The following is a 13,878-nucleotide window of genomic DNA, read 5'->3' as shown; positions in this document are numbered from 1 at the left end:
CAGCTTATGACACCATTCCAGTAAAACATCAAAACACATTCAAATGGAACAGCTAACTGCCATTTTGTTTTTTTCGCTATTGACTGCATTTGTCTAAAAAACAAAAACAAAAAAAGTGTCTTCTCCATACGGAGGCCTTGATGTCTATAAAGACCACACACTCTTTGAGCAGTAACATCTACAATGAAAGATAATTGGTAAAGTGAAAGGGCAGGCTGGGTGGGGGGTGGGGACAGGGTTGTGGGGTTAACACTTTTAATCAGATGTGCCAGGCACCTCCATTCACAACTGACTGGTTTCCCTGATGATGTTCACTGACCACCATGCTAGTAGTAAAAACCAGAGAGCTGTGGATTCTTAAATGGGAATTTTGATTGGGACGCAGCCTTGAGCGACGTACCTAATGAGGAGTCTGATTCTTGAAGGCTCACGGGTGCGAGAAAAACAATTTCTGCTTTACAGTTCTTCTTTCTTTCTTTCTTTTTCTTTGTTTTTTTTCTTTTTATTTTGTTTTGATGCTGCAGGCTCAGGGCAAGTCGAGAAACATTGGCCACTGTAAAAATGAAACGAGAGACAAATGCCAAAGAGGCGTCCCGAGCGACTTCCAGGAGTTCCAGGGAGTGAAAAAGGGCCAAGTCATGGTTGGCTCTTCTATAGAGCAGTGGGAGAAATACCATATGCTGGTATCCATGCCCCAGAATGCCCCACAATGCTAGAGGTGTTCTGTCTTCTGCATGGCTGCTACGCCAGCCTTCAGCCGGCTGAGACTAATTTCCATTAAAAGCTTCATTAGGCCTGTCATAATACAGGGCTATCAGCGCTCCTAATTACCTTTAGCATGGCCATGCAATAAGGCAAGAGACAATACAAGGGGCAGAGAAGGCCAACGACTTCCATCAGTCTCCAGCTTCGTGCACACACACACACACACACACACACACACATGCACGCACGGTGTTGGGCTAACGTAGGAGGACAGCTGGATTCGAACACCCATCTGCTTAAAAACCCACCTTGTGAAAAAGGCCAGCACTACAGTGCATCTCTCATTGAATTATCATAGGTGGCTCAGAGCAGGACACAGGAAAATCTTTTAACATTTGCGGTGTTAAGTATATCCAAACCAAACTCTGGATTTCTTAAAGTTGAACAATTGCTGAGCATCTCCTAAATTCTCTGAATATCAAAAGCCTTCTCCATTGCCTAAATCGTAGTGACGATAAAAGCGGCGTTGGTTTTTTCATTATTTGGATAGCGATTAGAGTAAAGCCTCTGGGGGGGGGGGGGGGGGGGGGGGGGGGGGGTGCGTTCGTGCTTTCTGAGATGAAAGAAACAGGGGGATCTCCTCTCACCGTACGCCTGCTGTACGCCTCGGATTTGAAAGGTACAGAGAGCATTAGGCAGAATCTCTGAACCAGGGGATAAGATTTTCCTGCCTCATTTTGAAGTGTTCATCTGCAGGAGGTAATCAAGGCACCGTCGTTCGTCTAACTTGCGCTATACAGCGAGGGGGGGGGGGGGGGTGTGTGTGTGTGTCTCTTGAAGCGTGTGTGAGCTCAGACCTACAGATTTAAATAAAAAAAAAAAAAATATGTGCACACACAGACACACACGCGCACGCACAAAGCGAGATAAAACGTGGATCTTTATTTAGTGATGGAGCCGTGGCACCAGCCTAGTCAAACATGGAAACGACTAAACTTTTGACATTTACCATGTAACCAGGTCAGTGCCATATCTGGTCTTGTGGTTTTTGGGCAATCAAACGGGATGAAATCATGCATTTAATGTGGGGCGATACAGTCACGAGCGAGGTCTTTCTGTATTTTTAAACGCTGACGCAGGAGCAGAACAGGGCTGAAGGACACGACGCGCTTAATTGGGAGCCTGTCCGCAGCATGACGATCAGAGTCAGGCCGCCACACACGGATCCCAGAGTCGCAGCAGAAAACGAGCCAAGGGAAATGCCCTGTGTTGAATGACCACATGAAACATCTACGCCGGCCAAAAAAGCAGCTGACGGATGCCCCCCTCCCCACCCCCCCACCTCCATGCCTCGCATGCCCCGTGCCACTCTCATTTTCTAAATGCCTCGGAGACCCCTCCCCTCCTGTGAAGGCACATAGCATCTTCAAAGCCACACTTCACAGATATAGCACTAAATCAAACCGGCGAGTGGCAAGTTAAAAAGGAGACGCAGACCCGTTTGAGCTTCTAATAAAAAGAATTAAATTTAAGAATGATTAGGTGAGAGAGGGCACAGTCTATATAAAACACACACACACACACACACACACGTGTATACAGAGCACAAAGCACAGTGGGTGTAGGAGTTCTCATCTTGAACCCCTATTCATTTTATGTGAATTTATATGGATCTCTGTGGACTAATCAAATAAACAGTAATATGTTGGAGAGTGTCCCACATTTTAAATAAGGGTGTGTGTGTATACAGTAGGTGCAGAGAGGGTGAGATGTTTACAGGCTATAAAGACTGGCACAAGATGAGAAATGGTGTTCTCCTACACTGGGGAGGGACTGGGGAGAGTGGGGTGGTTGGTGGTGATGGGAAGAGGTGGGGGAGATGAGGAGCTGCGCGTGGGGTGGGTTCGGGGGGGGGGGGGGGGGGGGGGGGACCAATAAATAAAAGTTAAGTCAGGACTCAGAGGACACGTACCTCCACCCCCCCCCCCCCCCCACACACACACACAACCCTCCACCCCAACGTGACACAAAACAAGTTTATCTCATAGAAATATGTGGTGCTAACCTTGGGGTGGGCACCTTATCCCGATAACTCTGCGTACGGCTAAGACGTACGGGGCTGCAATACAAACGGCCAAAGAAAAACAAAAAGAACAAAAGAGGACATTCCAAGCTTTGTTTGAAAGATGACATGATATGAGAGCCATGCTCTGGGTCTTCGACAAGCAAGCACTCTCAACATCCTCCCTCTCTCTCACACAAACACACACACACCCTTTCTCTCTCTCACACACACACACACCCTCTCTCTCTCTCTCTCTCTCACTCACACACACACACTCACTCACACACCCTCTCTCTCTCTCTCTCACTCACACACACACACTCACTCACACACCCTCTCTGTCTCTCTCTCACACACACACACACGCACACAGGCACAGTCTCACAAATTCCATGTGAAGACAAAGTAGCTCACGCTGAAACGAAATTAATTTTCTCTCCAGAGTTTATTAAGTCACTGTGGATCCCATTTCCTTTATTTATTTATTTATTTATTTATTTATTTTAAGTTTCATGCTCAAAAGATAATGTGTATGGTTGGGACTCTGTTTACTGCCTGACTACAGATCCTCAGATGTTAGATTTAATTTCCTTTCTCTATTGAGCAATAAAAAGAGTGAAGGAGACAGAGAGACTTGGTCAGAACATTCTAAGCTGTTTGCGTACATTTTTTTTTTAGCATTCATCTCGCAAAAACACTGCAAAACAGTCGTCTCCACTTTTCACATTAATCGACACAGATTTAACTGCGTGCGCTCTATCGGTTTCCGTTAAGATTACATTGATTGGTTTGTCCAGGCAATTGGACGTACAGTGGACAGATGGGAGTGATAGAAACAAGGTAATGGTTTCAGCAGTGGGGTTTATTGAATGGCCGTAGAATTGAAAATGCCTACTGGCCCCCAGCGTGTGCCCCGTGTTACCCCTCTGAGAAACGATCTTTCTCCATTCAAGTGCAAACACGGCTCCCCCATATCGGATTCGTCCAGCTGTTCACCTTACCAAATGTTGCCCCTGCATTTCAATGCTGTGTCCTGGAGGTAAGAAGACTTCCCAGGGAAAAACAGCTTGAAAACATTTTTTATTTTCTTGCAATTCAAGCGTCATACTTTTTTTTTCCTCCTTTACCTTCTGCTTCCATTTTATTTTCAGACGTTTAAAAAAATGATATAAACTCAGCTACCACAGTAATATTTTCTTTCTGATTTAAAAAAAAAAAAATTATTATTACCAATTAAAAGCTGCTGAGCTAATCCGGTCTACTTTGTAATCTAATCAGGATCCTAAACATTCAGAGAAAGGGCTCCTTGACAGATACGAATCCTCTTGGTTCACCCAATCTGCCAATAGGATCAAAGCGCCAGACCGTTTGAGGGCGTTAATCTGGACCTTAATCTTTCTCGTCTAAATCCACTCCCTAGTCCTGAGAGAGAGAGAGAGAGAGCGAGAGAGAGAGAGGAGAGGAACGCTACACCCTCTCAGATGGCTTTGAGACATTTTAAAAGGGGTTTTATAGGATTTGGGACTTCACTCTTCGTCTGTGTATTTATGCTCCACGACTAAATGGCTCTTCTGGGAACTTCAGTCGCAATATACACGTAAGATCTTGTTAGCACTCAATCATCACAGTCTGAGGAGCAAAGCCAATCTCAGTTAGTTAGTTAGTTACAGTCTCCGCATTAAGCGGATTGTGTTGGTGAGGGGGAAAGGGAGAATTTACTCCACCACGCTGTTTATTCCTTTATTTGAGAGTCGAGCTCCTCAGCTCAATGTGTAAACGGGTCCAAATAAAAATACCAGCTCGGTAATGGATATTGATTGAACGTTTACTGTGTACGCCTGTCGTCTTTTGAAAAAAATCTTTTAAACACACACACACACACACACACACTCTTTAGCTGATTTTTTTTCCCATTCAGGCGAGCGTAGTGACAGTGTCTGAATCATGAGATGAGCTGGTAAGAGCTCAGTAGACCCTAACAGCTCAGCCAGTCTCACTGGATGGGGCAGGAAGCCGAGACAGTAAGACACAGTAATCAACCCTGACTGACCGCCACCCCCCCCCCCCCCCCCCCCCCCACTCCCTCTCAATATCACACAAAGCTCTTTGTGACAAACCTGAAGAGGTGCTGATTGTTCAGTCTAGCTAGCTGTGATTGGAGAAAGGTGTCAGGATTTTTTTTTTTTTTTTTGGCGGGGGGGGGGGGGGGTGATCTTTTTTCCTGTGATTAATCATTGATTGTTCACCGAAAGGACAAACTTAAGGACGTTAATGTTTATAGGAAAGGAGAGGAATATATCTTTGCTACTCATGAAATGTGTGAGACTTGTGCTTTTACACACACACACACACACAAACACAAACACACACACACACACACACACACACAAACACGCACGCACGCACGCACACACACCTGACTTTTCCTTGAGAGTAAAAGCACAATCTGGTCCCATCAAAATTCTCACTCCCTGTGTCTAATCCACTGTTGTGTGTTCAGTCACACGACTGTGACTGCATTCCAGTGATTTCACCAGCCAATCCAGATACAAAACGGTACGTAGACTGGATAAGAGAAATTTATACAAAGTTGTCAAATTCAGTTTCGTATAAATGCTTGGCTGGTTTTGAGTAATTTTGAACACTTCACTCCAAGCAATCAAGTGCACAGCACCAGGGAGGCCATTTAAGAGGCATGTCCAATCAATTTGTGAAATGCAGTTGTTTTTTTTCTCTCTCTGCTGTGAAAAGATAGACTGACAGACAGAGATAGCTGTGGGTGGCCCCCTGGGTGACTGAATACCTTTAGCTTAAGGAGAAACTAAGACAGTAGTCTTACAAGACTAAACTTAGACAGACCACAAACTGAGTGAAACCTTTTGAACAGAACCAGAGACGTGCGCTCTCTCTCTCTCACACACACACACATACACACACACACACACACACACACACACACACACACAGCACACAACAGCACACACAGCAAAAAACTCAGACAAGGCAACAGATGATGATGAACATGATAAGGGCAATGTGCCAGTCAGCGCTGTGTTAAATCTGTGAGGAGCAGAGAGCGGAGTGGAGTCGGGAAGAGCGTTTGTTAGCTGTTAGTTCTTAGTTCTCTGGCCTTTCATTGAGGAAACATGCAGTTTGTCTTCGGAAACCTGAGCGCAAAAGCATTTCGCATTTCCTCAGTCTTGGCAACAGCTGGAGCATCATGTGCGGAAGCCATGCAGAGTATTTCGCATTTGTCAGCCCGCCGGACACGTTCGACACGCTAATAATATCCTCACACATCTCCGAATACAATTGCAGCGGCTAGGACCGCGTCTCAATCTCCCAGAGACAAGAGCAAACATTTGTGGGGAAATAAGCCAAGCGCACTAATTTTTTGGATCTTTCTGGAAACAAATGGCAGCTGACAAACAGTAGTTTTGTTTTTTTTAAGAGGCATGTTGTTAATACTTTTGATGCAAGCGTCTGAGGGGTGTTCTCTGAATCCTGCATTATATGCACTAAAGCACATTTGACTTCGTGCCAAAAAAAAAAGAATAAAAAAAAAACTGATCTAAAAAGCATCATTATGACAAATGAGTCAAACTGGAGGAATCAATCTGGTGTGAGTCCCTCCCATTAACAACTGTCTGCTCTCTGCCTATGGTTCTGTGCCTCCAGCAATGGATGAGAACAGACCAAGACAGAGAACCACTCATTACTGTATAACATTATTGTAACAAAGTGATTTGGGGAGCTCAACGTTAAGTAAAACTCATTCACTATGTTTTCAGCAGGGATGTGCCCTTTGAATGCCATCCGCGGAATCATTCATGGAAAGAGCGTCTAATGGGGTTGGGGTCAATTCATGAACAGATTCATGGATTTGAATAAGGAACTAAAAATTGGAATTTGGATTTGAACAAATTATACAGAAGACGTGCGTTGAAATAGAATTAGAATCTTTTTTGGAGACCAGTTGCAATAGAATTTTAACTGGATTAAAGTACCAATCAAGAAGCAATTCCATGAAATTCAGGTGTAATTCCACTTTGTGGGGAGTGAAAAAACCTGATTCCTCCACCAGAAAATAGAGAGAATTAGTTGATGGGCTATAGTGAAGTGTAATTTAGATATTGAATAATCACAGATAACACCTCTCTTGAATGTAGGCTTTCATTTAATTGAATTCTGTTTCTTGTCATTCTAATTCAATTACAATTTCAGTTCCAATTCTACATCCTCAAGACTTGAGTTAATTCAAATTCCAATTCCAATTCCAGCTCCAGTTGCAGTTCCAAGAACTGAATTGGAATCAGTCATGAATTCTCAAACGACTTCAAATATTGACCCCAAAAACCTCATAGTCATATTTCTTCATATTTCTTGTGTGTTTTAAGAGTCATCTCTGCAAACAGGAGGCTGTTTACAGAGAGCGGATCCCCCAGCGCTTCATCCAATTAACCGTCCCAGCAGGTTCAGTGCCAGTCACCATCTGTAGCCCCATAGCCAACAGGCTGATGTAATGACCTCTCCCAAAAGACTCACCCCTGTGATGTGCCCCCACCGTGTTGGCTGTGTGAATAGATAGATTGATAGATAGATAGATAGATAGATAGATAGACAGATAGATAGATAGATAGATAGATAGATAGATAGATAGATAGATAGATAGATAGATAGATAGATACGCTGAAGCCACAAATGATTGTGTTTGAATAATTGTGACAAGTGTTAATAAGTGTAGAAAGCCACCAATTTACATTTTGCAACTGATTCACATTGGAGTTTGTCTGTTGGTAAAGGAGTGTGTGACATCTATATTTGCGAATGTCACTAGACAATCCACCAAATGAAATCGGACATACTGTTTTGAATCTGAACGACCGATCTTAATTCTGAACTGAATGATCTTTAATCCGAATCGTTAATCTGTAATGTGCAGCACCCTGCTGGCTGCCATGCTTGGTGAACTGGTGACTTTCTGTGCAGTTGTGCCAGTGTCTGCAGGTTTGATTGTGCTTTTCGTCAGAGTTGAAGCAGTGGAGTACAAGCATCCCCCCCCCCTCTATGATGTACACCTCCTCTACACACCTCCTGCCCACTCAGCTGATAGCTCTGATTGCCCCCCCCCCCCCAAATAAGCAGCAGTCACTCACGCTGGCACTGCCCCCAGGAACGCCGTGTCCAGCCCCAGCAGCAGTCAATGCGGGCGCCGTAGCGACACAGCCCATTGGATGAAGCAATCTGCCTTGGCCACCTGTTAAGAGACAGCTTCATCAGTTAAACACTCAGTAACTGCACACTTGGACGCAAAAAACACTTCGCCATTGGCCGCAAGCTAGAAACCTGTCAGCCGCTGGAAAGAGCACTGCTCAGCAAAAAGTATGACTGTTTTGGGAACTTATTTTCACATAAAAAAATTTTTTTCCCATATTATACGGTGTGTATTTAATACAGATATGTAACTAAATCTGTTTTCACCTTTGCACGATACCGCCCCCCCCCCCCCCCCCCCCCCCCCCACACACACACACACACACACACACACAGTAGTTCTATACAGGGAGGCACATATAATGAGCTTAATGGCACCGTTTGGAAAGCTTACAGCTTTAAGAACAATAGCTGAAATTTGGACTCCACACAGACGAGACAGTGTAATTGGTCTTCCACGACAGACGAAATGGAAATTGTGGGCATGCTGCTATCATAACAGGATAATATTGCAGAGCACACTTATCAAAACATCTCTGAGCCACCGGTGTCTTATCTGCACTCATCCAGTTTTCATTGCGCTAACAGATCGAGAAGGCAAGGATGACCCCACCAGTCTCTGTCTCGCTCACAGCATCCCATAATAAGGGGTTTGTGCCCCTGCATGGGAGTTGATGTCATTCTAGAGTAGAATCAAGATCCTCCAGTGAGAGTGTGATGACAATGACAGTGCAGAAGGTTTCGATGAAATTGAAAACGGTAAGAAAAAAAAAAAAAAAAAAACCCCTTTATGGAAAAGGAGAGTCAAATCAACTCTGGCACTGTCAAGATGAAAAACTCCAAAATACTACCCAAAGAATAAAAAAAAAAGATGCTTTAAACCTGAGATGAACTGTTCTTTCTGAAAGCAAGAGAGTTTCTTTTCTTGGCAGCAAAGATTAACTTTCTTTTTTTTTTTTTTTTTTCATAACAGGGCAAGGCGCCACACGCTTTTTTTCCTTTTTGTTTTTTTTTTGGTTTTTTTTTTTTGAGGGAATGTGAGAAGATAAAACCATTTAAGGTCTCAGAAAACAAGCTAAAAAGGCCTGTGTCTGAGCCGTAAAATGACGTCAGCTACATGGATCATGAGCAAGAGAACAAAAGGGAAAAAAAAAAAGTTAACTGTGTTGTGCACTTTGCCAAACTGCACCTAAAAATACACTTTAACTCAAGAAATCTGGCGAGGGATGGCAGCAAGACAAAGAGAGAGAGAGAGAGAGAGAGAGAGAGAGAGAAGGAGGAGAAAAGACAAATGCAAATATAGACAAGAGGAGAGTGAGGGAAAAAGAGAGAAAGAGAGAGAGAGAGAGAGAGAGAGAGAGGGATGAAAAAGGAAAAAAAAGAAAAACATTATTGTGCATTCCATTTGCACTCAGAGCTATCCCCTCCAGTTAGCTTCCTTTGCCAGGCACTGAAAATGCTAATATAGATGCCCCTGCCAATCATTCCTGTGAGAAAGGTTGACAGAGAACGTTAAGTTAGACTGGCAGGTTGCGGGAAAATGTTTGTGTGTGTGTGTGTGCGCGTGTGCGTGTGTGTGTGTGCAGCCTGGCAGAGACAGAGGCTGACGGGGCCCTTTCGCAAGTCCCATAGACACACTGAGCATGCTAAGAGGAGAGCCGTCTGGCATTTTGGCTGACATTACCGTTACCCCCCCCCCCCACACACACACACACACACACACACACACACTCTCTCTGCCTCTTTTTCACTCACACACACGCACACACACACACAGAGCGAAGAAATACACAGGTCAGAGTCATTTTATAGTTACTAATCCATCACTCATACCTTGAGGCAGGTTAACATTGCTAGAGTCACATAATACATTATGAAAGCACATACACACTTCTCCTCAAGCATCAACACCCCCTACTGATGAATGAATATATGAGACTGTATGAGATTAGGTCTCGTGAGACGTTCTCACAGGGTGCGAAGCATTGAGATTGCAAGAAAAAGACAAATAGACTAATCAGAGGCCGACTAAAAAACACAAAGAGAGAGAGAGAGAGAGACGAGGTGAATCACTATATTACTGTATCAATAATTAAATACTCTTATGGTTGTTATCTAGATAAGTCATTTTCACCACCCCCGTAAAACTCATAAAAGGCTCAACGACCATAATACAGAGCTTGCCGGCTGAGAAGAGATGATAATTTGTTTGCCCGCAGCGCTGCGAACAGGGAGGACTCTGTGTGTGTGTGTGTGTGTGTGTGTGTGTGTGGACTGAGCAAGAGAGGAGAACGCTTCACCCTGCGGAGGAGCAACTTTTTCATGCTCACTTCTGCAGCGAGCCCGGAGGCAAGCGATCGCGTGCCAGTGGACCGAGCTCTGAACTCTGGATGCCATCCAAAAAAGATGCCAGGCATAAAGACAGACTGACAGACAGACAGAGAGAGAGAGAGAGAGAAGAAAGCCCAAAGAGGCAGAGCTGGTGCCATGCTCAGCTCTCCGCAGGATAACTTAACACCGTCAGAGGAAATCTTCCGTGCACCTTTGAGAATGCCCTCACCCACAGACAGAGTGTGTGTGTGTGTGTCTGGCTTTATCGCGTTTGCCCCCCCCCGGCGGACGCACTCATAGCGTGGCAGATGCGTATCCGGGGTTACAGCTCTTCCTGTTCTCCTTCCATTCAAAAGCATCCAAGGGACCAAAATACAGGAGGAAAGTAAACAATTCTTTTGGCCTCCTACCAATCCACAACCACAATATTCTTCAGACAAAAAAACCCAAAAAAAACAACACATTTCTATTCTTTAATTTTCAAAATAAAATACCCGAAGAGGTCTTTTTTTATTTTGAATTTGCGTTCAGCATGTGTGTGTGTGTATATGTGTGTCTATTTTTAGAACCTAAGGCCCAGGAAGCTAAGGGAGCATAATTATAACCCTTCACATTCCACAGACACCTCCTATGACAGACAGACAATTAAACACTACTCATCAAAACACGCGACTGACAACCAAGCCTGCCCTCCATCTCCTCTGACTCAGAAAACAGAAAAAAAAAAAAAAATTTAACGGTAGCCCAGCTGACTGCGTTTCCCTCCAGCCTCTCCCTTGGCCCCGGAGAAGATGAGCCACGGTGAACCAGCCATCCGGTACAAAAGACCGCTAAAGGGGAAAACAGATAACCTTTTAGACTACGAGCTAGGAGATCCACTCCATCCGAGTCCAGGTGAACGTTTTATCAATGCCCCAAATCCAATTTAAGCAGCGTGTAGGCCTACTGAACACGAAATAAATAAATAAACAAATAATTAATGAAATAAATAAATAAATACAAAAAATAAAAGTTCATTGGCGAGGTTTGGGTTAGGCCTACGTGACGTCCGCAAAAGGACAATGATTCGGATAGTCATTGAATATTAAATACATCGAAAAACATACTGGTAATTTCAAAAAGGGGCACGGAAGACTGTGATACGACATCACTTACAAAGGTGCTTTGCCAAGACAAAAGCTGACGACAGAAGAGCAAAGCCTTATTCTCCAGAGAACTGCCGCACAATTCAATGCTACTCAACGCCCTTGAACGTAAACGTCAATACCAGAGACGCGTCAAGGCGAATGATGCCTTGAGTCCAAACGTGTAAAGAGTCCATCTATTATTGATTAAACGTGTTATTATGGAACAAAATGGCAAAGAGTTCGCTGGCGAGCCATCCCTCAGGTGTGGCGTTGCCTAATACCGAAGCGGCTCTAAACCGAGCCGGTGATGGCTTGCAGTGTAATGAATGGGGCCTCTGCGGCCGCCTGCTTGCGGGATATTCTGTACTGTGCTATGAATTTATATGGGAGGCGCTGAAGCAGGGCTTATAAGCAGGGGAAAATTGGCAAATAATGACCCGGTTGACAAGCTCCCTCCATCACGGCTGGCATTCAAACTAGTATGCCGGCGGGGGTTAATGTATGCGCTCATTAAGATATGAAGCGACTGCAAAAGTAGGTCCTAAATGTCAACACATTGCGCCCAATCAGAACGCAGCAATATCAGACAGAATTCACCGTGGCTCCTAAGGAGTAAACAAAATTTAAAAAAGGGAAAATATGTATTAAACCAGTGCCCATATTCTTGCTCTGCAGAAAGCGACAACACAAACCCACATAATAACGTAAATTAGCACCCAGGATACAGTAAAATGTGTTTAAATGAAGATTAAGATCGATAGAAATGTAGGACAGTGTTTAATGCTAACCTCAACAGACGCAAAGTAACGTAATTACGAGACGTAAGACCACTCCAAATTAACGAATAAAATAAGGGATTCAGTTAGAGCAGCAGGGGCCTGCTTGACAGGTAGCGTTGCAATTAGCTCCATTGCAAGTAGTTTACTCCTCCGCTTCAGCAAGGATATGCTCACATAACAAAACAGGGAACTGCTCCGTGCGGGACCGACAATGACAAATTTAAGAAAAATGAACAGAAGTGATATTCAAGCAGACTTTTTCTGGGAGGAAAAAAAAAAAAAACAGGCGTGTGAACGAATTCTAACTCTGTTTGCAAGTACGGTTATTCCTTATGCCGCTAAAGCACACAAAACTTTTCCCTGTAGGCTTGGAGAGAAAGGAATCTTTCTACCGCACACTGGGAGCCGCATTCAGAGCTAGTTCCACACTTGGGTGGTCGAAGTCACAGTAGAAAGCCCTCTGGTTGATGAATACTGTAAACCAGGTGCACTGCGCCATGTACAGAGTGAAAGTTAAGCTCGCCGTTATTAATAAACTGGCATGATGCAAGCCCATGAAAGTTTGTTCTAAAATAATCCTCCGACACCTACGAGCTAATGCACTTCTGAGGGAGCTAATTAATTGGGACTCGAAACGTACCTTACATGTTCCTCAAATGGCCTCTAGGCTTTCGCGAAGTAAACTTGGATTTTTAAAGCGCACCGTAATTGCAGTGGAAGAATTTGACCCGCATTAATCTTCCAAAAGCCTTGAGCGGATCAGAATCTCGACTACGTTTCTATAGCGTTGGCACGTTTCTCTGCCGTTCGCCACATATTTCGAAATTCCTGTTTGGACATGAACAACCCGGCACCCAGCGCGAGTCATACCTATTCAAGCTTAAATGGAGAGAGGAAAAGCATGCTCTTTATTTGGTGTTCTACACACCGCAGCATGCATACATATGATGTCCGTGGTGCATGCACATTTGAGAGAACGGATTTTTTCTATATATTATGCTGATAATTTAATCTACAACCTCTTCGAAACAAGGGAACTAGCGACTGGTCACAGAAATGTAACGCACTTCACGGCGCAGTGCTATACGTTAACTTTCAATGGTCTGCTATTGTAATGCGTTACACTTTTCACGTTTACATACTCTACAGACCATATGGACAAACAAAACAAATACATAAATACAAAACACACATTTTAGATTAAACGCCTCACATTGAAACACTGTAACGGTATTGTTCCTAATTTTCAAATCTCTACAAACCTCTTCAGAAAACATTTCCACTATCCTTGACTTACCTTCCATCAAAGTCCGCACTTGCTCCGATCCAGCAAGTATATAATAACATCAACTTTATCCACCATTCCATGCTTCTGAAGATACCGCGCTCCGTCAATCCAAGTACTTGATAGTCAGGGCACCGCTGCTCTGAAATATTTCAACACGGAGGCAGAACAGCAATAAACCCAAAAGGTTTTCCAGGCGTCACACTAGCGGGTCCGACATGAGAGAGAGACAGATACGCTCTACTCCTTACGACAGTTCATCCACAGTGTGTACCAGGAACAGAAGAACGACTGCATTTGCCTCAGTAAATGACCCACAGAGGACCGTCTGAAACGTCTGAGAGGGAGTGCACTCTACTGGTGCCTGAGAGA

General features: G+C 44.1%; 1 protein-coding gene across 1 annotated transcript in view; it reads right to left on the bottom strand.

The window, feature by feature from the left end:
* The window catches only part of npnta (nephronectin a), a 33,458-nt gene extending 19,869 nt beyond the window's left edge, over positions 1–13,589 (bottom strand). Inside the window, exons 1-3 of the mRNA XM_030788205.1 lie at positions 13,519–13,589; positions 7,927–8,027; positions 2,771–2,824 (exon numbers count right to left, since the gene is read on the bottom strand). Coding sequence (XP_030644065.1) covers positions 2,771–2,824; positions 7,927–8,027; positions 13,519–13,589 — 226 coding nt within the window. The remainder of the gene's footprint in view (positions 1–2,770; positions 2,825–7,926; positions 8,028–13,518) is intronic.
* Between the last annotated feature and the right edge of the window lie 289 nt (positions 13,590–13,878).

This window comes from Chanos chanos, chromosome 11 (assembly GCF_902362185.1).
Source record: "Chanos chanos chromosome 11, fChaCha1.1, whole genome shotgun sequence".
Lineage (NCBI taxonomy): Eukaryota > Metazoa > Chordata > Actinopteri > Gonorynchiformes > Chanidae > Chanos > Chanos chanos.
The sequence above is the reverse complement of the archived record's forward strand: the minus strand, read 5'-3'. Positions and strand labels throughout refer to the sequence as shown.